We start from the raw sequence: 26,497 nt of genomic DNA, 5'->3' as shown, positions 1-26,497 counted from the left end.
TTGGTTAAAATTTCAAAGCTATGCGTTAGTAGATCTGAGTGGGAAAGTGAAATAAATCTTCGTTCAAGAACTTAGTCAAACACTAGTTCAATTTTAAAAGAAATAGATGCAAAATATTTTTAAAATCTGTTTCTTCTTATATTCACTATAGACCTGGGATTAGTAAGTAAACCCTTTTTTGGAGAGTGGGGGAAGGGAAGTTCCAGTCCTAGTGCTTGAACTCTGGGCCTAGGCACTGTCCCTGAGCTTTTTTGGTCAAGGATAGCACTCTACCACTTGCCACAGCTTTACTTTTGGCTTTTTCACCAAAAAATAAGTGTCTCAGGGACTCTCCTACCAAGGCAAGTTTTGCACTGTTATCTTTAGATCTCTGTCTCCTGAGTAACTAGGATTATCAGTGATAAGCCACTGATGCCTGGATAGTAAACTAACATTTTATTCAGTTAACTTCCAACATCTATTTTTCACTTTTTATCAAAACAGTGTACAAGTGTACACTTGTACAGTGTACAAGTAGAACCTGAAAAATAATTTTAAGTTTCTGTCACTATGGGTAATATAGTTTACAATCAGATCGATTAACTGTACATTTATACAGAGGTCCCAGTTTCACATGCAATTACAGTAAAAACTTAAACATATAAGTTCAGGGTTTTTTTCCCTATTTTTTGGAAAGTATTTCCTGTTCTTTTCATGAGGACACTGGCATTCTGGTTTCTCTTCCTTTCTGGCCTTGTTTAAGTGACTACTTTCAATTTCTTTCTTCCTGTTTGTTTAAATTTATTTATAAGATTCACTAAAAATTTTCTGGCAAACCTAGACTTGACATAGATAATATTTTGTTATTTATCTCAAAATACTTAAGAGAAACTTTCTTGTCTTAAACTAACGGAACATGTTTCATGCCTATATAGCAATCTGAATACACACAAAGACAGATATTTAAATCTTCGAGTTTTATATTTATTTGACTTAATCACATTCTATGTCTTAGTTATTACCAATGTACTGAAAAGTACCTACAGACTTATTAGTTCTACTTGTATACAATTTCTGTTGCATTTCAAAAATTTAGCTATTTTTAAAATTAGAAAATTTTTAGTTTTCCAGAAGGAAATATTTACATATCTATGTCTATAGAATGATATATATTTAAATATATGTTTACATATTTCAGTACCTAACCAAATGTCCTGTGTATATACATGCCCTTAAAAAAAATGAAATGACATTTGAGCAAATTGCAAGATTTGTAGTAAAAGAACCTGAGCTCCCGGCTCCACTATGGTTCTCTCTTGTCTGTAAAATGAAAACAACAGTAACTTAAGGTGTTATCTGGAGCTAGGGTGCTTAGAGCTAATAAATCAGCACAATTCACCATCTTGCTGGCTTTCAAGCACATAGTATAATTGTTAGATTTCCATAAAGCACTTTGTTGGTGCTCTCATTTGTAGTATGGTGAAAGCTGGTAATGAAGAGGGGAGTAAAAAAAATAGAACACCACAACACATCTAATACATATTTTAGGAAATTGTAATGTATTGTGACTAAATTAAATTACTTTTCTCAAAGTGAACCTCGCCCTTTCTGGCCTCCTTATAACATCCGACGTCCCAATTTAATTTTGCTTTAGCTGTGAAGGGTGAATCTGGGAGAAAGACAAACAAGCACTTTTTCATAGTATGAGAACTTACACATATTACACTAGAAAAGCGAAAAGGCCGCATGCAAGTGTGTTGAAAACAAATGGCAAGCAACACAAAGACATTTTTCACTGTGTGTAAACTGTTTCAAACATTCCCCCAAGCTGGTTCATTTTATAAGCCTCTCCTGGCTGGTTGATAGCTCCGAGGGGCACTGCTGAGGCCCGAACAGGGCTTCGGTTTCTCTGCGGCGGCGTCTCTAGACCACAGAAAAGACCTTTAGATGCAGTGAGGTCTATTACATGCAGCCTAACTTTCTATTTTTTGATGTTGGGCTTTTTTTTTTCTGTCTTGAAGAGAAAAATAAGTAAATTATAATAACAATACATAACCGCCTTTTCTTCATTTTCTAGATCTCACTTAGCTATTTTAGGTTTTTAAAAAATTCTAAGTCAGGAAAATAGATACGAATTTTACTTCTGAGGATCATATACTGTTTTTTCTAATACTGATATTGGTGCTAGATGGGAAGTTTATAGCTATATATTCTTTAAAACCATCATATATCTGATATTAATATGCCTATTATTTGGGCAAAATCAGATTAATTTGAAATAAATAAAACCTAGAAATAGTATAATTTGGGGCTTAAATAAAAAAAAACACTTGGATGTTTTCTGAAACCTGCCTAGATCACATTATTTCCCTCCTCAGAGATCATTTTTCATCTTTCACTGCATTGTGCGGTGATGGTTGTCTGCGGTGGCATGCGCTTTCCCAATGAGAAGGAAGCTGGAAACACCATTCCATTTCATTGTGGATGGTTTATGAAGTTAGCAGTGTATTTCAGTGGAAGGTGTTTTCTACAGACCTCACAGCAGCTCTAGTACTCACTGTTTTAGTACCCAGTACTCTTTTTTAGTACTGTGCCTAGGATGCTTCTTTTTCCTCTAGAATAGTTCTGTCCAAACTGCCCTTTTCCACATTTAAGAGAAAATGTGTTGCCCTGTGCATTCAATTTGTGTTAAATACTTTAAACCGTGAATGATCTTATTTAGATAGAGAAGATAAAAACGTGCAACCTCCGTAGTGTCTTACTTATTCTTATTATGTTAATAAATCATAAACTTGGATTTTAAAAGCAAAATGCTTGTGAGGCATGCTTAGGTATGGGAAGAAGTTTTTGGTTTTTTTTTTTTTTTTTAAGCCCCAGTTAATTAGCTTTAGAAGCACTGGTTGCTGACTGGGAGGGCAGTGCATAGATTTGTGTGTGTGGTATTTCAATAAAGTAGTTTTCCATTCTTGGATTCTGGTTTTGATTTGATTGAAAGGTGGCATTTTCCCCCTCTTTGCAATCAGACATGCTAATCTATGTCAGCTTTCTCCTTCGTGGGAATGGCGTCTACTGAAGGAAAAAAAAACACCTTTTTTTTTTTCCGTAGCAAGATTCTGTTCTTTAAGAATATTTCAGCACCGTTAATTAGAAAGAAGGTTTTATTAACCATAAGGCCAGCACTAACAGACCACAGAGCTGTTTGTTAAAGGACTGTAAGGCATGCTGTCCTGCTTTTCCTCTGTCTAAAACTTCATTTTGTTATTCTCTCATCAATCATGTGAGTCATTACCGTAAATCCTACTGTTGTTAATTTTACTAGTATCACCCTAATGAGACATTCCTGCTATAATTAAAAATGAATTCCAACTTTAAGGCATTCTAAATTTTTTTTTAATGAATTTAGAATGATCTTGCCACATGACTATAAATACCACGGATACACACATCGACCACTCATCACGTCTGTAAGGAAAGTGGCATGGTAACGTGTCCAGGTGTGAATTATTTACTGGTAGCCCCCATGCATATGTGCTTATGCATATGTATATTTTTGCACATCTCTAGGAATTATGTTCTTTTTATCATAAAGTATAATATGTCTTACTGAAGCTACCGATAAATGCTTATTCTTTGTCTTGCCAAAATATAGGTGGCTATGATACAAACAGTACTCCTCTCTCTTAGTAGGGGGCTAAGAGCACCATCTGCTGGATGCATTGGGACACTTGATGTTGGGAAGTCTGAAAAATCAGCACTTGCTAACACAGGTGTACCTTGTGTTTAATTGTGGATGATGTATGACTTATGGGTCACAAATGGCAAGATAATGTACACATGTTGAACCATGTGTTTTCAAGAAGACATTTCTTCATTTCTTCTGTTTCCCCCATCCTACTGTAGAAGTTTACAATTAATTGTCTTAAGGGGGGGGAAAGCACAACATATACCTCCTAAAAACAAAGCAGCACAGTCTGTCGTAAGATTGTCATTAGATAAATTCTTTATCTTGCAGATCTTCGGTAAGCTGCATTTGGGAAAACTGTTGAGATTTTAAGTTCAGGTCCTCAGATTCACTAGGTGTTGAATACTTTCACATTCTTGAGACTGACCTTCTTTTCCCTGGGCTGTGACTCCTGACCTGATTCCTTGGCGAGGACGTGAGTTCCCGCTTGTATCTTATCCAGAGCTTCTCTCTGGCCCTGCCTTTGAGCTGCTCCAGTGCACCAAGACTGCCCTGTGTTTTTCTTTGTCCTTGAGGAATTCATCGCGCTGGGGCTCAGAGCAGCCTGTTGGCAGTGCTCAGTTCAGGTGACATTAAAAGTATGTCTCTGAAACTCTCCAGAAGGTCCGGGGTGCCTGGTGCTCTATGATGTAATGCAGGCCCACAAGCTCAGCAGAACAACTCTGTATTTACTGCTTGTAACTAATAGTAGACGTGGTAAAAAGGAATTATATTCATATGGCAAATGAATACAACCTTAATGTGCACCATATGCACAGTGGTGGGGTGATGTGCCAATATATCACATTTATTTACCTTGTTTGGTTGCAGAGAAAAATGACTATACCATTCTGGTAGGCTTGAGCCATTTAAATATGAGCACAGAATGGGTGATTTATGCCCTCAAACTGAAACCAAGTATCTTAATATGTATACTTCAGTGGGGCCATACTCATGAAAATGGTCAAAAACTTGGTGTTCAGATAGATCTTAACTTCACTGTCTTAGCCCTCAAAGAAAATCTTGCACCTACATCCTCTTTTACTTGAGAGGGGACTTACTTAATTCCCTGAAACTGTTGAGTACTGTGCCCTTGCCCCCTTCTTCATCTAGGATTTGTATGGTGTTAGAATACCCTGGGGATGGTGTGTTGGTATATGCATGTGATTGTATGATTGTTCCATAAAGCTTCTAGAAATAAGTTGAGCTGGGGCCCTTGGAATAACATATTAGAATGACATTACCACTTTCCAAAATTTCTTTTTCTTTTTGGTTGTGGGGCCTGAACTCTGAGCCTGGGCGCTGTCCCTCAGCTCTTCAGCTCAATGCTAGCACTCCACCACTTGAGCCACAGTGCCACTTCCAGCTTTTTCTGTTTATGTGGTGCTGAGGAATCGAACCCAGGGCCTCATGCATGCAAGGCCAGCACTCTTACCACTGAGCCACCTTCCCAGCCCCCCCAAATTTCTTTCTTTATAGCAATGAATGATAACTTTGTGCATACGTGCCTCATGTTGCACTGTAGATAGTCCCAAATTTTTATGAAAACACAACTGTTTCTATATAGAATTTAATATCTGATTTCTTGTATAAGGCCACAGTCACCCTATTTTTCTTCTACTTGAGTTTTAATGCATTATGCCCACTTATATGGAATTATAGACAGAACTTTAAAAGTATTACTGACAAAATTTAAAAGTACATTTATAAGTTATTATTTTTATTTTTGCAGTACTGGGGATTGAACCCAAGTCCTTGTACAAGCAAATACTCTACCATTTGAGCCATACCCATACCCTCAAGCCCTTTTGTTTTGTGTTTCATTTTACTCACGTGGCCTTGCTAATCTTGTAAGAGTGGGCCTTACATGCACAGTCCTCCCGCAATTCCAGGCTAATTTTAGTGTCCTTTTTAAAATACTACCATTACCTATTTATGTATATCATTGTGTATATTTGGTATTTGCCTGTTTTGTTAAAATAATTTTTGTTCTCAAATTCAAATAGGTTTGGTCAGCTTTCAGGTTTTAAATCTGAAGTGTGCTTAGGTAGGAAAGCATTTCTTAGATTTCCTTCTCAGATCTCAGCCTCCTGAGTAGCTAGGATTATAGGCGTGAGCCACCAGTGCCCGGCCTCACATTTTTGTCAGTGAACATGCTCAGGCCCCCAGCGGCTTTCCTGTGGCTCCCGTGTAGCTGGAGTGATGGACTTTCATCACCATCCCTCACTTACTTACTGGTTGAGATGGGCATGTAGAAAACATTTTGCTTGAGCTGGCCTTCTACCACAGTCCTCCTAATCTCTGCCTCTTGAGCAGCTGGGATCAAAGGTGTGAGCCACTCTAGCTGTAGCTGGAACTTAATAGGTGCATAGCACTTGCTGGATACCCATGAGTGCTTTATTCATTAACACAGTCCTCATTGAAGCCCTGTGTATTCCCTTTGATGGATGAGACACAGAGATTAGAAATAGGGCTTTCCTTTCACCCAAGGCCCTAAGTGTCCTGGATTTTCTTACCAGAACATACCCGAGTGTGCTCACCTAGCTGTTAGGTCATGAAGTCTGGGCTCCAACTAAGATGTTCTAACATAGAGCCCTGTCTCCCACTTTTTTTTTTTTTGGTCTGGGTTTAGGTGCTGTCCCTCAGCTCTCTCTTCAGCTCAAGGCATGCATTCTACCACTTGAGCCACAGTGCCACTTCCGGTTTTTCTGGTGGTTTATTGGAGATAAGAGTCTCATGAACTTGTCCTACCCGGGCTGGCTTTAAACCATAGTCCTCAGATCTCAGCCTCCTAAGTAGCTATGATTACAGGCGTGAGCCACCAGCACCAGCATCTCTCACTTTTTTGATTGAGATGCTGGAGATAGACCCCAAGGCTTCATGCACAGAAAGCATGTCCTTGTGCCTCTGAGCTACATCCCCCAGCTGCACAGACCCTTCAATTGAATCGCATTATCAGCAGAGAAGAACTTGATGTAATCCTACCACTGCAACACTCAGTATTCAAAAAGGACATAAGATAATTTTGTTGAACTGAGTTCTTACGACAGTATGTGTCCTTGTAGGACTTGGGTGAGAGAGAGAGAGAGAGAGAGAGAGAGAGAGAGGGTGTGTGTGTGTGTGTGTGTGTGTATGTGTGTAAAATGAATAGAACTGAGGGTTTTGTTCATGCTAATCATCACTCTGCCACTGAGCTACAACCCTAACCCCTAGGATTTCACGTTGTTTTAAATAGTATTATTTGTATAATTGTAGGCATATTCTTAAAAAGCTTATTTTTTAATGTAGCACTAGAGGATGATTCTAGTTTAACAAGGCAGAGAAATGTTGTAAACCGAGAAACTATAGTGGATTTTTATGTCAATATTATTTTATCTTGCATCAATAATAATGTTTACAAAAGGAGGCCTACCTAAGTGAAAACTCTGGTGCTTTTCCCACCCTAAACGGAGCTATGGCATGTCATCTGCTCTGTATGTTTAATGACATTAACATATTTTCACCAAAAAGACTGTGTGGAGTGTGGGGGCAGGGGAGGAGAACAAATTTCAAATTGTTTCTCTTCGCTTAATTAAAATGTAGTGTAATTCCCAGTGAAAACTTAGGAAGCTATTGGAGAGGTTTAAGGAACATTTAATGGCTAGTCCCATTTCCTCCTCTGCAAAGCCATTTCCTTTCTTGATTTACCATTATGGCCAGCCACATGAGAAAGCGAAGTGTTCAGTTTTCACACCAGCTCTTCATAGTGCTCCACGGTAACCAACAGAGAACAAAAGTCACATGCAAAATAGAAATGTCCATCTTTAGGAAATGACTGACAACCTCTTGTGTAGTATCGAAATGCTTTGATGTTTTTAATTTGTATGTAATTAAGAACTTCATTATATTCTTAGCTTTTTATTTAGCATGTATGACTTTTAATAGAATGACTTCTCTGAAATCTTTTTTTTAACAAAGTTGAGCTTCATATTTTGTTTCGCTCTTCTTTAATGGTACTAGACTGTACTTTTATGAAGAATTCAATCTGTTTTTCTTATGGACTTCATTAATCATCCTTGATTATTGATTTTGCATGCAAAGCAGATATAAGTAGTTTAGACTTCAGTATGGCATTTTTGACATTTATAATTACAGATATTTGTAATTTCAAGGTTAATGGAAAGATTGTTAAGATTTGACCCAAATATCATTTAATTTCTTGGTTTTAGTTTTTATTGTTTTTCCATGCTGGAGAATGAACCTCGATCCTTACAAAGAAAAGCACTCTCCTCCTTAGCTGAACCTTTGCTGCCAGTGCCTATTTCAAATGAAGACATTGCAAATAAAATGCCATATCTCAAAATTGTAATCGCAGCTGGTCTTCAGACTGGCAAATTTTTAAACATTAGAGGAAATGTTGAAAACATAAACATTTTAAAACCATATTTCTTCTTGGCCTTATTTTCCATAGTGCACTGCACATGATACTACTGTACCAATACATGTGATTATGTATTGAAAGTGGCAGAATGAGTGATCAGTGGCTATGTTACCTTATTTGCCTAAGAATCACTGAAAAGTAAGTGTTTATTGGAAATTGTAATTCATTTTTATAGGAGTAAGAATAGGACAGTGCTGAACCCACTTCATTTCGTAAAGGACATTACTGAAGAGAATCAATGGGAATTACTCTACTTATAACAACATATCTAAGTTGCCAATCAGAACTTTACACTGCATTTTATAATGACTTCGTTTTCTTAAGAAGAAGAGATAATGTTCAAGAAATTTCTTTAAAAGCACCAACAACTTTTCCAGAAACACACGTCTGGTACATTTTTGCCTGGACTATTAATCCTGCTTGCCTTAATGATGATAGACCTTAAGAAATACTTTCCTCATTGAATATTTATGAAGAGGATGGTAAAGGAATTACTGTTTCCTTTTCTCTATTTCCAGGTATAAAAATTTAAGTGGTTCAGAGTCCATTTGGTAAAGAAATATATTTAATGCTATGAGAATGCTGAAGAAACACATTTGATAAAAACATTTGCTATTCTGCCTAATGATGTTAAAAATAATTCAGCTAATATTTTAAGACCCAGTCCAGTATAAATGCTGAAAGGTTATTGTAGGAGCTCTGTGTTGTTTAAATGCAAGCGAGGTGTTATCACAGAGTCTATAACTTAGTACTGACATATCCAGCACTATGGACTGAGAAAAGCACATCTGTAAGAACTGGTGTGTCTGGGCATTCATGTTAGGCTTTGGACTGTCTTTAATCTCATCTGACTTGTTCATCTTCCTCTAAGGCCTTCCATAAAGATGCACTGAGTCTCCTTTTCAGCTCTTGGGCTGGATTTGCATCAGTGGTCATAAACCTGTTCTCTGGACAAAGACTCCTTTCCTTTGAAGTTATTGCTCAAGATTTTCAAAGAAGTCCTAGAAGTCTGTCCTTTTTCTCTTTTTATTTTTCTTTAAGAAGTTTGAAGTGTAGCTTTTTAACTTAACAGCAAGATAAATTTTTTTCTCCACATTATTGAAAGCCATGACGATTTTTCCAACATTAAGACTTTAAAAGGTTCTTAAGGGAATCTGTTCTGCTTTGTGATTTAGCCTTTGGTAGATTCTACTATCTCAGAAAGCAAAGGTACCAGCTGTTTGTTTCCATTAATGCTTGCAAGCTTGTTTTTTTTGTTTCTTTTTTTAAAAAAATCAGAATAAGCCTGGTATTTTCCCAAAGACCTTTTCTTGCTTTTATTTGGTTTAGACTTTTAGTGAGACACTGCTGATAGCTTTGGAGTCTTTGAAAAGTAACAAAAAGCCAGAATCATCTTATGGCCTGATTATCTTCCCTGAGCATTCACTGTAGGGGTGAAGTGAGGGGAGCTGTGGCCAGAGCCAGCTCCCCGTTCTGAGATCGGGCTTCCACACCGAATGTTAGTGGGCCGTGCCTTTCCTTTCTATGAGACATCACGTGAGCTCCGTCATGATCCAGGCTGATGTGTAGCGGTGCAGCTACACGGACATAGGAAGATTCCATTGCTATCGGGCAAGCCCGTGTTCTGCTCCCATGATTACAGCGCCCCTAAATTTCATTCCAGGTGGTTCCCATCAAGTGTAAGAAGTTTGTACTTGCTTCATTAAAATCCCATGCCATATTGGTGATCATAAAGTTCTTGGTTTGGGAGGACTTAGGAAAATTCTTGTTAGTTTGAATATCCTCTTTCTGATCAGGAGACTACGTGAGCATTGCTTGAGCTATACAGCAGATAGGAAGGGAGCTCAGATCAGCCGGGAAGCCAGACCCAGAGCAGCTTTTCTTTAAAGAGATTCTCTCCTGTTTTGTCCAGTATGGGTTTTTAGAAGCCATCAGTGTACCTTCTGCATAGACCAACATAGGTGAGACAATGCACTGTCTTTTGACTGGACAGCAGTGATTATTTGTGAAACCAGTTACTGAGAAGAACTTAATAATCATGTCTCCTTATGTTGTAATTTGTTGTCTCTGCCTCCTCACCTGTCTGTCTGTCAGTTTCCATCTATCCATCTGTCCATCCCTCCCTCTATTTCCTTCCCTGCCTTCCTCCCTTTTCCTGACCTGTCTAAACTGCTTCCTGGATTAGGAAATGCTTTGCCAAACTTTGAAGTGAAACCTAACATCCTATGTAGTGCTCAGGCACTAGGAAAAGAAAAATCTTTTCTCTATTTCATATGCCTACTAATAAAAAAAAACTTAATGAATTTTACAAAAGACATTGCTTATATCTTAACTTACCTTCTGGGGCCAATCATGCAGCTTTCTAAACTCTGCCTTCTGTGATTCTCAGACTCTTGGATTTCATCGCTTTCACATTAAAGGAAGAAATGCACTTTATAGCAATGTTTTCCCTTTTTTCACTGTGTGCCTGAGAAACTACGCTGAGATCCAGAAAACAAAGCATCAACATGCCCACGTGACAATGTCTGTTAGGTCTTCATGATCCATCTGGCCTGTATTTACCTTGGCTTCAGCGTAGATTGCTTTCATTTGCCATCATTCCTCCTCGCCCCTTCATGTTCGTTGAAAGTAGAAAGACAATTCACGTGGAAACAAATCTTGCCCTTAAGAAAATGATTACTTATGAAAACAAAAAGGAACAATCACATCCAAAATATATTCCTTAGATCATAATGATTTTAATAGCTGACTTGGAAAAAAAGTTGCCAGCAGATACAATCTGACAGTAATTTCAAGAATAACATTGTATGGTATTTTTTGTGGAATTTAAAATTTCATGGGAAATGGAGAAACCCCGAATCAGGGTTGAAGTTTTGTTAACTTTTTCAGATACAATGTATGTATTTCTAAATTTCGTGCCAGAATTTTTATCTTTAGCAGAAAGTTAAGTAGCTCAGGTTATCTTATGTTATTTGCTTCTTTTCTTCAAAATGTCTCCAAATTCGTGAACTTTTTAAGGAAAAAGAAGTTGCTCTAAGAATTATTTTTGGCTTGGAAAATGTCCAGTAAACATTCTAATTAAAAATGGGTATGCTTCTCCAAACGAGTTTCAAAACTTGACAGCAAATGAAACGGCCCCTTGTGCACCCCTCCCCCCCCCCCCCCCCCCCGGCCCCGGCCTTTTAATGTGCTGCTTCAGGTCTCACTCTGTCGCTAGGCGGTCAGACACTCAGTGATGGCACATTTGTTGTGACCCACGTAGGCATTGGAGTCAGGCGAGGTCTCCTGGGGCGGGGGGCGTGGGTAGCTGCTCTAGGGGTGATCATAGTCCGGGGTGAGGATGCCAGCTGGTGTCAGCCACCTACTTCTAGGTCCCTTTCGCCCCATTGGATTGCACAGCATCAGTAATAAATGTGCTGTACAACCTGTGGGGGAATCTAAGAATGGCAACAGAATAATGCTCTTTAGGTCCATTTATAAAGGCTCTGTGTCTTCGTCATTAGACACCATGCATAGAGGACCAGTGTAGTCTTACAATAGTATTCCTCAGGCTAAATATGGAACCATTTCCTCCTTGTGGCTTGGCCTGGATCAAGCTGTGGCTCAAGCCCATGAGTATTTTCCATAGCTACCAGACACAGCTTTCCCCTCTGGCTTCCAACTTCAACCCTCCATATCTCAGCCTTCTTGAGTAAGCGGGCTTACAGACGTGAGTCTCCAGAACCTTCACAATAGTTCGTAATGTTTATGTTTTGTTGAAACTGGGCCTTGAGATCTAGGCCTCACTTTTGCTAAGCCTAGCACTCCACCATTTGGGTCACACCTCCAGCACAAGGGACTCACTTTTATATTTACAGAGTGTTAGAAGCACTTTCGAATGAATGCATTTCAGATGATCATTTTTAATCCTGAACTTTCGACCTTGAAGTTGGGTAGCATGTGTGTCCCCGGATCCATCAAATCTGGTACCAGCCTGGGACTTTTGGACAGATTCTCAAACTACAAATGAAAGATGAAAGATTTAGGTGTGAGGGGGGTGGAAAGGTTGTGACTTTATCCTCATTTATCCTTTCTCTTGTTTGTTTTTTTCCTGAAGGTGAGACCACCACTCCCCGGGCCATTCTGACAGGCCACGACTACGAGATAACTTGTGCGGCGGTCTGTGCTGAGCTGGGCCTGGTGTTAAGTGGCTCTCAAGGTAAAACTGGTGCTGAGCGTTGGCATTGCTTGGTGTCTTGTAACAAGTGAGCAGAGATGGAGTTGATTCCTTTTCTCCAAAGCTCTGGCCTGTTATGGTAGCCATTAGCCACATGGAGCTATTCAAATATAAATTAGCTAAAATTAGATATAATTACCTATGAAGTTCCACAGTGGCAGCAGCCACATTTGGGTGTGCGGTGTTCACACGTGTGTGGGGTTTCCAGTGGACAGCATGGAGACACCATGCTCTTTACAGCACTGCTCTAAAGCGCTGACGATATTGTAAACAAAAGCTCATTGAGATAGGAGCACTTCCAGGAGGTGGGAGCATCTTTGTGGATTTGGGGTCCTGCTTCGTTGTTGTCCTCTGACTGGGCTGGATTCCATTGCACCTGAATGTAAATCCTGACAACTGTCTTGTCTTGTCTTCAAATCTCAAGTGCAGAAGGAAGCAGATTGGCTCTGAGAATGGGATAGAAAGACCCTAGAGCCACTTTGTGCTGGCCAGAGAGGCTGGGTGTTTTCCAAAAGTACCCACACCCCATCAGGACCAACTAGTAACAGCTTTGTTTCCAGTTCTGTGCCCCCCACTATAAGAGTCTAGTCTATCCATGTCTGTCTCTGCTCTGAGCTGACATCTGTGCACAAACAATAAGGAAATTTCTGCAATCTCATATCTTTTAGGCTTGCCTGCTAGGAAAGGGTAGAGGATTTGAGTGACCTGAGCTGTGGCTTAGTCTAAGTGACAAGGCATATTAGCCATTTAAATCATTGCACTGAAGAATTTGGCCAAAGCAGTGAAATAGTAATACTGATAGCAAGTATTCTCTCACTACTGGATTTTTACACATCCTGAGTTAACGTGAGTTTCAGATTCTATGTGATCCAAATTAGATAAGTAAAATTAATCTGTCATAGGTCACCCTTGCTTGCACATTAGTATGGATAGCAAAAGTAGCCATGCTAGCCTGAAATTTTACAAAAATTATCTTGATACTCAATGGGAACAAATTTTAATGTTTTGATTGTAAAAATGCTCATGCTTGTAATCATAGCTAATTGGGAGCCTGAAATAGGGGGGATTGCAGTTGGAGGCCAGCCAGGGCATATACAACTAATAGCTGGTGGTTCACTCCTGTAATCCTCACTACTCGGGAGGTGGAGATAGGAAAGATCTCAGTTCCAGACCAGCCTGGGCAGAAAAGTCTGCAAGTCTCCAAGAAGCTGGGCATGGTGACACATGCCTGTCATACCAGGTACAATGGGAAGCAAAAAGGAAGCCTGCGATCCCAACACACATCTGGGCAGGACGTAAGACCGAAGCTAACCATACCTCCAATACACAACAGGGCTGGAGGCATAGCTCAGTGGTAGAGTGCCTGACCAGCAAGCTTGAGGCTCTGAATTCAAATTCTAGTACCACTAAAAGAAAAAAATCATTAAAGAAAAAAATTAACCTGGGTGCCAGTGGCTCACCCCTATAATCCTACTCACTACTCAGGAGGCTGAGATTTAAGGATCATGGTTCAAAGCCATTCCAAGCAAGAAGATCCATGAGATTCTTACCTTCAGTCAATTGCCAAAAGAAAAAAAGAGCTGGAAGCGGAGCTATAGCTCAAGTGTAGAGTGCTAACCTTGAGCAAAAAAGTTCAGGGACAGCACCCAGACCCTGAGTTCAAGCGGGCACCAAAAACAACAGTAACAACAACAACAACAAAAACTGAGTAGATGTATAAGGATATTTTAAAGACTAGAAAACCTCTTATTTACTTAGCACACTACAGTTTAAAACACTAGCATATTTGGTTTCTTTGTGAAGAATTTCCCAGGCACCCTTGCAGTGGTGCCAGCTACCTACTTCTCCTCCACATGCCTTGGGAAACAGGGTACTCCTTTCTGCCAAGTTTTTGTTCAGTGCCCTCAGTGTCTTCGAGTGTCTCTGGGGTTCCTGTAATGTGAGGCCTCTCCCAGTGTCACTTCTCCTGAGACATCACGGCTTTGGTTACGTCTACCTGGTCCGTTGTGGTCAGAGGGTTCCCTTCACTGATTCCCTGCCTGTGTCTCTCCGGTCTGGTGTCCCCCGCCCACAGCAGCTCTTCTTTCGCCATTTATTCCATTTTAGCCATCCCGCTCTACATTGCTGTATTGAAGTTCATCTTTGTTAGCCATTCTTGTAAGTGTCTCCGGGTCCTCCCCGGGGACGGGAGGCAGTACAACCATGCGACAGGGCTGGGCGTGAACCCACCGTCACACACCTGGTGACCAATTGCCCACAGACCTGGGTGGACACGCGTGCTGGTCACGGGTCAGGGTGCCCCGGTCTTCTGCACAGCATGGTCTGTGGACAGAAGAGCTCGCAGTGTGTGTGCCGTGGTGCTGGGGCCGGTGTTATTGAGGAGTCACAGCTGAAGTCCCTGTGTGTGGAGCAGGGTGGAGACAGAGGCGGCCTGCTTATTCTGATGCTAGAGAGCACCGAGAATCCTAACCCCTGGCCCGCCCAGTGGAGCAGGAGCTGCTGGGGGCCCAGTGGGGAGCAGGAGCAGCCTGTGACCTCCTGTTGTGCTGTGTGCGCAGTGTGCTAGAGAAACAGGAAATTGTGGGGTGTCCAGCAGCCCTTGTCCTCCACGGGCTTCTCAGCCTGGGGTCACTTGGGAGGGGCAGAAGCTGCTGCTTGCTGTGGGGACATGAGGGAAGTAAAGTCACGAGTGAAACAGCAGAACGGGTCCCTCCATGAAGGGGGGGGTGGTTAGGAAGGATAGCCAGGGTCCCTGTCAGTGTCGTGAGTCTCAGGAGGGGAGATGGCCTCCCAGCCAGCCCTACAGCGACTGACCCCCAGCTCCAACTGCGTCTGCCCGGGGCCAGCGTAGACCGCCACCCTGTCCCTTTTGGAATGTCTTTGGTTCATCCCACCCTCGGCCACCTGAGCTTCGTCAAGGAACTTCCTGTCTCTTGAGGAAATGTGACCTGCTGGCCAGGGCTTGGCTTCTCTCCTTGCCCCGTGGACAGGTGGGCCAAACAGTGACATGGCCGCCACTAAAAGCTTTCTCCATCTGCAGCATGGTTCACGTCAAGGTTGAGACTGCGTTCATCTGATTTTGCTTCTGTGTTTTTGTAGTCAGGGGATGAACTCGGAATCTCACTCATGCTAAGCAATTGCCCTGCCCTGTGTCCGTTGCATGAGTTAATTCTTTTTTCCTCCTGTCTTTTCAGAAGGGCCATGTCTCATACACTCCATGAACGGAGACCTGTTAAGGACGTTGGAGGGTCCGGGACATTGCCTGAAGCCAAAGCTCATCCAGGCTTCGAGAGAGGGCCACTGCGTGATCTTCTATGAGAACGGCTGCCTCTGCACCTTCAGCGTGAACGGGAAACTCCAGGCCACTGTGGAAACGGACGATCACATCAGGGTAAGTGGCCATTTCCGCATGGCACTGGCAGTCCGCTGTGCTGCGTGGCTCGCTGTGCGGCACTCAGCAAGGCCCGTGGCCCTGGGGCCTTCTGGGGCTTAGTGAAGCCAGCCTCATGGCTCCTGTGGAAGTGTAGGGTTCATTGGTGTTGTTAAGAAACTTTGCTGCTCACTGTTCTTTTCTGCCTATCAAAGCTCAGTAGTAAATTGAATGTTGTTACTTTAATTAGATGACAGCACGGGCTTTTCTTTGCAGTGGCACGGTGGGGGCAGAGGCTCTAGGCCTGCTGGGGGAGAGAGCAGGTGGTGTCAGCAAGACCACAGCTCATCATGGAGTCAGGCAGGCCCTGTCGTGGCCCTATGAACTGGTAATGCTGTGGCCGTCCTGGGCTCCAGAAGTTAGAGGAGATGAGAGAGCCAAGCTGTTCTCTCGGGAACTCCTTTTTCCACATTCTTCCCTTCTCACCTCTGGACTTCAGGGAGCAGATTTAGGGGAAATGGAGCTGTGGGGAAGGGAGGTACACGTGATGGGCACCCAGGACATGGGGGCGCAAACAGGTGAGTCAGAGGCGCCTCTGGCCGCCCAGGGCAGCTGGGGGCTGGCCCCGGATAGCTTACTCACTGCCTGGCCTGTGATTGATGACCTGTTACACAGATTACACAACGAGACTTCTTCGTGCTCTTGTCTAGGCGTCCCTTTCTCCCAGCACCAGAGTGAGGAAGAATGAGGAACTCAAGCCCTCAGATAGGGCACATTGGTCAAATCCAAGTTCCCTGCTGCGCTGCATGCTGGGATTGACTCTTCAACCCCTCCCTCCTGTCTCCCAGCTTCGCTCCCACAGGCCTCTGCGGGAGGGGGGGGGCGCAGACAGACTCATGCTCTATTTTTATTTCTCCCTTCTTTCCCATAATACTTCATTTAAGCCAAGTACACATCAGAGGATTTTCCTTCCCTCTTTTCTTTGCAGTAATAATGTTGATAATCTGTCACTTTGAGTTGCGATTATATTGTCAGCTATACTAATAAATCTGTAAAATAATTGGAAATCCCTGGCTGTCTGTGGCTGTTTGTGTGGCATTTCAGTGCGACTGGAGGCCCTGGGAAGGGCCCCGTGGCGGCAGGGCCGCCGTTCACACACACAGGCCTCTCTCTGCCCTGCAGCCATCGTGCTTTCCCTCTGTAATATTTCCCACTGGATTTTAGGCCTGAGCAGCCCACTGCCTTTTCCCAGCGCTTGTGTGCTTTATCATGCTAACTTGCAAGTGGCAACTGTGTGATTAAAGCAAGCTGGCCCAGGAGGAGCTCTGCCCGCGTCCCCTGCTCCAGTGCACGTGGGGATTGGAGGCGTCCCGGGGCAGTCCCCAGCTCCATCCTGCAGGAGAGTGTGGCTGCCGACCACTCAGCAGCAGCCCAGACCCCAGGTTAAATATCTGTAAGATGCCAAGAGCCCTCCAGGCAGGTAGGCAGCCTGAGCAGCCTCTGTGCAAAGCAAGGCTCCCCTACTGTCCTTATTCCAGATGCAGGATTGTTCTGTGGCATCTCACTTAATAGCATATCATGGTGCATCAAGCAGGCATGCTCGATGTCTTCATGAATGACTTAAATTTAAGCAGACAGCCCAGCCAGAGTAGCAGAGTTATTTCATTGTAAACAAGGGGTAACCACTATTCCACCCGTAGGGGCTCATCTATTTCCTTTTCCTGGGCTGTGTTTTAGGATGTGGTCATTCCCAGCAGTCTGTGGTGGCTGTTGCTACTTCTTTAAAGACGAATGCAGCCCCAACATTGTCCAAACACACAAGATTCAAAGGATGACATGACATATCCCCGGGGCTCCCCCGACCCAACTGACCTGGATCCTGAGGAGCTGGATTCGAATTAAGACCAAATGATGTTACTTTGGTGGAGGGCAGGGTGTAACTCTGTAGATGGTACCTTGAATCTCACACTACAAGAATTTGACTGGTTCCTCTTGAGAAAGATTGGAGACATTTTTCTTTTGCAGGTCCTGTGGCTTGAATTTGGGGCCTGGGCACTGTCCCTGAGTTTTTGTGCTCAAAACTAGTGCTCTACACTTCAGCCACAGCTCCAGTTCTAGCTTTTGGTGGTTCATGAGAGTTGAGTCTCTCAGACTTTTCCTGGCTGGGCTGGCTATAAACCAGAATCCTCAGATCTCCGTTCCCTGAGTAGCTAGGATTATAGATATGGGCACCGGGGTCTAGGAAATGGTTTTTCACCTTGGGGGGGGGGTACCTGACTCATTTAAATGTATAATCCTAAAAGTGCCAGTCTTATATCATTCCAGACAGAAGTAGGATTAGAGATGCTTTACTAGAACAAAGGATCAAAGATTAATGGTTTTAATTTCTATTTTAATATAGCACTTATCCAATAAAAAGCCTCAAGTATGAAATTCAAGTGAACCATAACCATCAGGTTAATGGATTTTCATCAGCTCCATTTCATAATTGTAGCAAATAATTATTTGTCCTGGCCTTCACCACAGCTCCCAGATAGCCCCCAGGGCTCACCATAGCCAGAGGGCCGGGAAAAGATTCTGCTTTGGCTTCATATTGAAAAACCTTAATACCGTATTCGGCGAGTAAGACTTAGAAAACACATCCTTCAGGACACTGTCTTCCAAACACGGACTTATTTCTTAGGTATCATTTTGTGTTTTTAAGAATAAGCTGCAATAACACTGGAAAGTTGGCAGTTAGTTGTATTAAGTGAGTAGGAAACAGACCGTAGCTATTTATTTATTTATTTATTTATTTATTTAATTTTTTGGTCATGGACCTTGAACTCTGGGCCTCAGCTCTTCAGCTCAAGGTGAGCGTGCTCCCACTTGAGCCACAGCGCCACTTCAAGTTTTCTGGTGGTTTATTGGAGATAAAGAGTTTCGTGGCCTTACCTGCTCAGGCTGGCTTTGAACTGTGATCCTCAGATCTCAGCCTCTGAGTAACTAGGTTTACAGGCATGAGCCAGTAATTATTGATTCTTTCAAATGAAACTGTCAAAGGGTAAAGACAAGATGGAACAAGGCAGTTAGAGAAGTTGGGGCTTGCTGTGGCTGGATTCCCATCCACTGTGTCAGGACAGGGCAGGCATTGTGGAGCTGGGGACCACCCCAGGACCCCAGCTGTGGAGGGCGGCTGGCATGACTGGCTGTGGGTGTGGAGTAGGGAATGCACACTTTTTAAAATGTGAACACAGTCATAAGAAAGCATGGCCTCTAACCCTGTCGTTTGACTTTGGAGACACAGGCCCACAGCTCACTTCGTCAGACCCCTGAGATGCCCGCAGCCTGTGCCCTGGGGCTTCATCCTGGCCCCAGGGCTCAGCTGACTTGTTGTGTCCACAGGCCATGCAGCTGAGTCGGGACGGACAGTACCTGCTCACCGGCGGCGACCATGGCGTGGTGATGGTGTGGCAGGCCTCTGACTTCAAGCAGCTCTTCACCTACCCGGGCTGTGATGCTGGAATCCGGGCCATGGCCCTGTCCTATGACCAGAGGTAACTGGGATCGTGGCGTGCTGATGGCGGCAGGAATAAAGGCTATGGAGGGGATTTCTGAGTTGGGGGACGGGGGTGCAGTTCTAGAAACCAGTGCATCCTTGGTCTTCAAAGCCCAGCCTGTAGAAGGGGCAGTTTTCTGGGGTGGCCTTGACACAGGCTGGAGTCCCAGGGGTTCAGGCCAGACTGGAGGCTTTTTCTATTTCTTTTCTCAAAGCCCCTTTCTCGATTGACAGGATTTTAAGGGCTGCAGCCCTGTGGTGTAAGATGGCGCTGTCCGCCCTGGGGGCTCACTGAGAAATGTCACCTGGAGCCACATGGGAAGCCCTCCACCCCAAATGCCACCTTTGGGGACAATTGCTGCCCAGCAACTTGCCCTTATTTATTTAGTTCTTAATTTTTCAGTTACCATGGCAACATATATTCAAAGCATTTTTTCAGTGTATGAATTCTATGGTATTAAATGTATTGTCTAACCACCACCACCACCTCCATTTGCAACACTTTTCATCCTCTCCACGGGCGCTCACCCTACTAAACAGGGGTTCCCCCCCCCCCGCCCCCCCCCGTCTTCTAAGCACCTCCCGCACATGGAATCCCGTGTGCATCCTCCCACGTCCTGTGTGGCATGCTTTCCACATTCCGCTGTCTAGTTGAGTCTTCCTGTTCTGATCTGGATGTTCGGCATGCACAGCCCGCTCTGCCACTGGTGGGCCATCCGCGGTGGCGGCCACCAGTGCTCCCTGTCCTCTGACGCCATTGCTTTCTCTTCGTAGATGGTTGTTAATCGCCCAAGGAGGCTGAACTTCGTAAAGCACCTTTTCTGTAGGAAGGTGTTCCTGTGGTGTCTGTTCTGAGGGATATTGGTTTTTGCCTGTCAGCTGCCTTTCTTTATGGGGTAGGGGTCCCCACATGGTCATGGTAGATCACCCTTCCGTTCTGCTGTCGAGTCTAGTTGGTTAGTATCGTGGATCCACACTCACAAAGAATGTTGGTCTGCCCTGTCGGATGGTGTGGGTTCTTTTTCTAGCTTTGGGGGGGTCAAGGAAATGCTAGACTCATTGTTTGCCTTCCCCCTATTCTGTTTTTGATAGAATTCATCAGCGAAGCTGTATGGCCCAGGACTTCTCCTTGGTGGAAGTTGTTTTTCTCTTTTGTTTGGTTTCTTATTTTTAAGCATCCCTTTTTCAGTCTCCTTACTCATCAGATGCCTGTTCGTTGTCCGTGTCTTTATGATTCACATTTGGTATATTGTTTCTCAGAATGTGTTCACTTCATTTGGGCTATCCAGATTCTGATCATCTCCTACACAGTGAACTATCTTCTTTGTTAGTTTGCACAATCTGTAGTGCTATCCCTACTTTGCTTTCTGGAGCTGCCTTTTTCCTTTATTCATCTTTTTTCAAAGACCTATTTTTGTTTTATAGGGGTTTTTCCCCTTATTATTTATCTGCTTTCCTTCTGCTAGCTCTAGATGTAGTCTGCTCTTCTTTCCTAGATCCTTAAAGTATAAAGATTTCCTTCTTTTACAGAGTATGTGTTTATACCTGTGAATTCCCTGTTTTCGTATCAGCCTGAAACTTTTGATGTGTTTTGGCAAGCTTTGGCATGTTTTGGCGAGTTTTGGCATGTTGGGTTTTCATTTGTCTCGGGATATTTTCTGCTTTCCCTTGTAATTTCTTTTTGACCTACTTTTTCATTTTTACCTCTTGGTGGGTTTTCCGCCTTTTCTTTTATTAGTTTCTAGTTTCATTCTGATACCTTTTTAAAAGATGTATGGTATCTTTATTTCTATATGGTGAAGACGTGTTTTGGGGCCTAGCGTGGCTTACCCTGGGAGCTGTTTCCCGGGCACTGCCGCACTCCCACACGCTGTGGCTAGTGTAAGCTAACGCGTCTGGGTCCAGTGTGTCCTCTAGGACTGTTCAGGCCCTCTGCTTCCTTCCTGTCTGTCTGATGGGCCTGCTTACTTCTTGAAAATACGGTATTAAAATCTCCAGCCTATTGTTGTAGAAGCATGTGTTCTTTCTCCTCCATTCTGTTAATATTTGTTCCCTATACTTGGGGCTCAGCTGTTTAATGCATAATGCAGTTGTTTCCTGGCTGCAGTAAAGAGTGTTTCTAACACTTTTTGACTTAAAGTCTATTTCTTTCTAATACTAGCACAACCACTTCTGCTGTCTCTTTTTTCTTATTCTTTCACTTCCAAATTCTTTGTGTTTAAAACTCTGACATAGTCTCGGGTAGCTGGAAGGTAATGGGAGATATATATATATACACACACACATATATGTATATATATATATATATTTAATTTTTTTTGGTCGGTCGTGGGCTTGAACTTGGGCCATATTTTCTAGCTGCTCCACCCATCTCTGGCCCTGGAGTGGAGAATTGAATCTCTTGAAGTAGTAACAGATGAGGGAAAGACCATTCTGTGTCTGTATTCCTTAGAGTTCAGGCCCTCACATCTACCCTCTTTCGTGCTGGCTCTCTTCTGTGGCACATCTCAGTTCCCAGTCTTGGTAGGAGCCACTGGAAAGACACTAGCTTCCTAATGCGTGGGGGAAGCCAAACTGCCGAGGAAGGGTTATGCCGCAGGCTGTGCCCCGGAGCAGCCGTGATGCAGGCTGGCCTCTCCCCTGTCCCCACGCTGCTCCCGTCCCTGCCCTGTGCCACCGCCTCGGGGACAGGGAGCAACTGCGGCCTTAGCGGTCACTGCCTGGAGTGGCTGGAGTGTGGGGTCAGGCCCCAACGGAGAGCCCAGCCCAAATCACCATCTGCAGGCTTTGAACCCAGGGCCTTGTGTTGGCAGGCAGGTATTTTTCCACTTGAGCCATACCTTTAGTCCTTCTTACTTGTGATTTTCAAGTAGGTTCTCACGTTTTTGTCTGGGCCGCTCCGACCCACCATCTTCCGATGCATGTCTCCCCACAGCTGAGGGGACAGTTCACACGGCTGCGTCTGGCTTACTGGTTTGGGTGTGTGTGTGTGTGTGTGTGTGTGTGTGTGTGTGTGTGTGTGTGTGTGTGTGTGTGTGTGTGTGTGTGTGTGTGTGTGTGTGTGTGTGTGTGTGTGTGTGTGTGTGTGTGTGTGTGTGTGTTGGGGGGTGGGGTGAGGAGGAAACTTGGAAAGCTTCCACCCAGGGTCACCTCAGATCATGATCTCTGCCTCCCTGAGATTACAGGGGTAAACCACCATGCCTGGTCCTTTTTACTTATCATCGATTCAGAGGTGAAATCTCCCTAACTTTCCTACATTGCTTTGTCTCTTTGATCCTCATACCCATATAAAAGACAAGTCTCAGCAGCCCAACCCTCTAGAAATCATTGAGTCTGTTGAGGCTTTAGTGACATCTTACCTGCCCTGTCAGTACCTGTCCCTCCACAAAAAGGTGACCTGGGTGTGGGCATGAGCTATGGCATGTCAGAGGCAGCGCTCTGAGCTTACTCAGGTGCGTATTTCAGTGAACAAAATATGAACTGGGATAGATATGGTAGAGCATGCCTATAATCCCAGATGCTCTGGTGGTAGTTATAGGAGGCTTAAGACTGGCCTGGGCAAAAGCAGGAGACCAGTCTGAAAAATGGATTAAAGCAAAAGGTATGGCTTTCGTGGTAGAGCATTTGCTTAGCAAGCACAAGGCCCTGAGTTCAATCCCTGCTATGAGGAGAGAGAAATAGAGAGGGAGGGAGGGAGACAGAGAAAGAGAGAGGGGGGAGGGAGAGAGAGATCACGGCTCTGTAGGCGGGAACACACCTCTGAGCCCCTCTTTCTGCTTCTCCCAGGTGCATTATCGCAGGCATGGCTTCCGGAAGCATCGTTCTGTTCTACAACGACTTCAACCGATGGCATCACGAATACCAAACCCGCTACTGAGGGCGCCACTGTGCCCAGGCTCTGCCCGCGGCGGCCCCGGCCCAGCAGCGACCCTGCAGAAATAGCTGTCACCACTGAATGTAACCGAAATTTGCTTGAAGAAGCAAAATATTTTTTGAAGTTAATTGCTATTTTTGTAGACTTTGCTTGACTTTGGGGTGGGGGTAGGGACAAATAGCAAAGCAGAATACTGGCTGCTGGGTTCGTAGTTTAAAAAAAAATCTATATTTTTAGTCATAATGAGAAGTCTATTTTCACCAATTATGGAAACATATGTGGGGAAATAAGCCCACTTGTTCTAGCTACATTACAGAACCCCATTTCTGCGCACGGTAGTCTGGAGGAACCCATGGCTTTGGAGTGGGGACGGGAGCGCGCTGGTGGAGGAGCTGTATGCTCTCCTTCCTGTCCTGGATTTTCCCAAACAATTGTGCTTCTTCAGTGCTGAAATTTCTGAGATTTTAATAGTAATGTTTAAATTATGGCAAATGTAATTGAAAAACATCTCAACGAATAATTTCTATATTGTTATTCTTCAAGCATGTTTTTAGACATAGAAAATTATGGTTTGGGGGAGGCGATTTGACTTTACTGTGTGGTAGGCGTGAAGGGTCTCTGTTATGGCGAGTGTGAAGTGGTTCCTGTCCTGTCCTGCTCAAAAAGATCCTGCGATCTGTCTTCCTGGTGGCACAACAAGATGATGCAGTGAACCCCCTTGGGCTCGAGTGTGTTTTCCTTTGAAAGTAAATGTGAGTCCCAAAGCTTGCCCCAGGTTGCCCCAGCGGGGGGGGGGGGGGGGCAGCTGTGGGGCCACGCCCATCATCTTCCACCCACCTGTCTCCACCTTCCTTTTGATTAGCAATTTGTACTAAGAAACAATGTTATTTTGGTGTTGTATAATTCTACTTTTCTAGTAGATTGCTGTATGAAAACATGAGAACTCTGTAAAAATATCTGAGACAAGGTCTGTACTACATAAATAAACTCTTTGTATGTTGTGAACTTGAAGCGGCAGCTGACATTCTGTTTCCTGTGCAGCTCGCCTTCCCCCGCTACACATTCAGGTGTTTTCTAACTAAAGATTTAGAAAGAATAATTTAGTTTGACAGTAAAAGTGAATAAAATGGAATTTGTAATTGGACTGTTGGAAATATCTTTTTTACTAATGATTTTTACACAAGGGGGCTGGGAAGGTGGCTCAGTGGTAGAGCGCTTGCCTTGCATGCCTGAGGCCCTGGGTTCGATTCCTCAGCACCACATAAGCAAAAAGAAAAAAGCCAGAAGTGGCGCTGTGGCTCAAAGTGGTAGAGCACTAGTCTTGAGCTGAAGAGCTGAGGGGCAGCGCCCAAGCCCAGAGTTCAGGCCCCACGACCGGACCCAAAAAAAAAAAACAAAAAAAAATAATTTTTACACAAGGATAGAAGTTATTCTGAAATATCAAATGCCAAGCTGTGGTTTAATCATAGTTGATCAATATACAGAGCGAGAAACAGAGTGGTGGGCAAGAGAGGCAGACAGAGACAGACCCCACTGAAAGTGGGACAGTTTCCTCGGCCAGCTGTCTCCCTGTCACATGACTCCCACAAGTGACCTGCAGTGGATGCTATGTCACATGTCCCCAGACCCGTCATCATAAACCGTGCAGAAGACAAAGAGGAGATGTAACTGTGGGGGAGGGGAGGCGCGCCTTAAAATCACCGGTTCCTGAGCTGCTCTGGAGCGAGCGGGAGGCCTGCTGGGCCATCACACCGCAGAGCCCCGGGAGAAGCCCCAGAAGCCCAGCGCAGCGGCTGTGCAACCTTCTGGAGCACAGGTCATGGCATGCCACTGTTGCTTCTAGATCTTACCACGATGAAAAATGAACAAAAGGACCCCACAAAAATATCAGTGGCTCTCACAAAGATCTGCTGAGCAAAGCGCATTTCTTCAGGGTGAATTCAGCAGTTGCCTGTTTCATCGAATTAGGCTTCTTAAAAAGGTAAAGCAATTAATGTAAACCAAGGAAAAAGTCCAAGGGTAGGGGTGGGAGTTGGGGGCTGAGGGAACCCCAATGGAGGGGGGGGGTGGCTGGTGTTGGTAACCATGCAGGAAATTCGCGGCTCCTCACATGCATTGTCTCAAGATATTCCGGGGATTCCTGCTTGATATATTCATCCTCACGGAAGCACCGCCGATCCTGTCTGCGTTCGTGACTATGGGAAATACCACATTTAGGAAATGCCTGGGAGACAGCCGGCGGCTTCGGAGGTGATAGAATGAAATGTCATTTTGACGTACGCAAATACGAATGTAGACGGACGTTCCTGGATGGGCCTCGTTCCCAGACTACGCCAAGTGTCTTTTATAAATCAGCCCAAACAACCTACTTTGCCTATTGAAGGAGCCTCACACTTCAGTTCCACTTGGCAAACAAAACAGGAAGAGGGCCGTCCACCCTGTGGGCGCGCCGTGGCTGCTCACTCAGGCCCGGATTGCCTGGGGGGTGGGGGGGCTGGACCTCAATGCCTGTCAGAGGAGCAGGGAAGCGGCTGTGGCCATGCACAAAAGGTCTACAAGGCCTGGCCAAGGATCTTGGGGTACAGCTGGACTGCACCCACACTTCACCGTTCACAGGTAACAAGTTACTCGGCAGGCAGCTGTTAAGACTGACATGGGGCTGAGCTTCCCTGGCCTGTTTCTGATGTGATCGCTCAATGCGTGTGGTTTCTGGAGCCTTCCAGGTCCTTCCAGTCCTGCCTGCCCTCCATCCCTGCCACCCAGGCTGGCCAGAAGGCGGGAGTGCGCTTCCTTCCTGCACAAAGAAGCCACCCCTGGGCCGGGTGACAGCTCCTCGTGGGAGTTAGGTCACGGCCTCCTCACGGGCCGTCACACTGTCCAGAACTCCATGAGCACGGCCACCTTTCCCACCCGCAAAAGCCAGACGACGAGCAAAGGTGCTAGCCCCTCAGCTAGCTAGTTCTGCCACACAGTTCTCTGCTGTGACCAGCCCCGATACAGCATGGAGCCCAGTTCTGTACCAAACAAGCCTCCAGCAGGGGAGGCAAGAGGCCCGCGAGTTTCAAAACATCCTACTTCCAAGAAGGGAAAGACCCTAAAACAGTGAATAAAGAACCAACCGCCCGCATGGCCGGCTCCACACCCAACAGCGCTCAGGCAGCGATGTGATCAGTCAGATCACGTGCTTTCAAGTCCTAGAGTTGAAAACCCTTGAGAGAAGCTGGGGACAGCAGAAGATCAGGGTGAGGGGAGCCACAGGCTGGGTGTGGGGGGGGGACAGAGGAAGATCAGGGTGAGGGGAGCCACAGGCTGGGCGGGGGAGGGAGCTACAGCTTATGAGGCCTGCTGGGGGGGGCGGGGGACACAATCTCTGAGACAA

At 44.5% G+C, this 26,497-nt stretch overlaps 1 protein-coding gene across 3 annotated transcripts in view; it reads left to right on the top strand.

Annotated features, from left to right (window-relative positions):
* Lrba (LPS responsive beige-like anchor protein) overlaps positions 1-24,262 on the top strand; it is a 445,034-nt gene extending 420,772 nt beyond the window's left edge. For all 3 annotated transcript variants that reach the window (XM_070022191.1, XM_070022190.1, XM_070022192.1), the window contains exons 54-57: positions 12,217-12,318; positions 15,531-15,727; positions 19,091-19,242; positions 23,031-24,262. In XM_070022191.1, the coding sequence (XP_069878292.1) occupies positions 12,217-12,318; positions 15,531-15,727; positions 19,091-19,242; positions 23,031-23,121 (542 nt within the window). In that variant the 3' untranslated portion in view covers positions 23,122-24,262. The remainder of the gene's footprint in view (positions 1-12,216; positions 12,319-15,530; positions 15,728-19,090; positions 19,243-23,030) is intronic.
* Positions 24,263-26,497: the final 2,235 nt, after the last annotated feature.

This window comes from Dipodomys merriami, unplaced genomic scaffold (assembly GCF_024711535.1).
Source record: "Dipodomys merriami isolate MVZ:Mamm:240054 unplaced genomic scaffold, mDipMer1.0.p SCAF_15, whole genome shotgun sequence".
Lineage (NCBI taxonomy): Eukaryota > Metazoa > Chordata > Mammalia > Rodentia > Heteromyidae > Dipodomys > Dipodomys merriami.
Note: the sequence above shows the minus strand (reverse complement) of the source record. Positions and strands in the feature narration are given on the sequence as shown.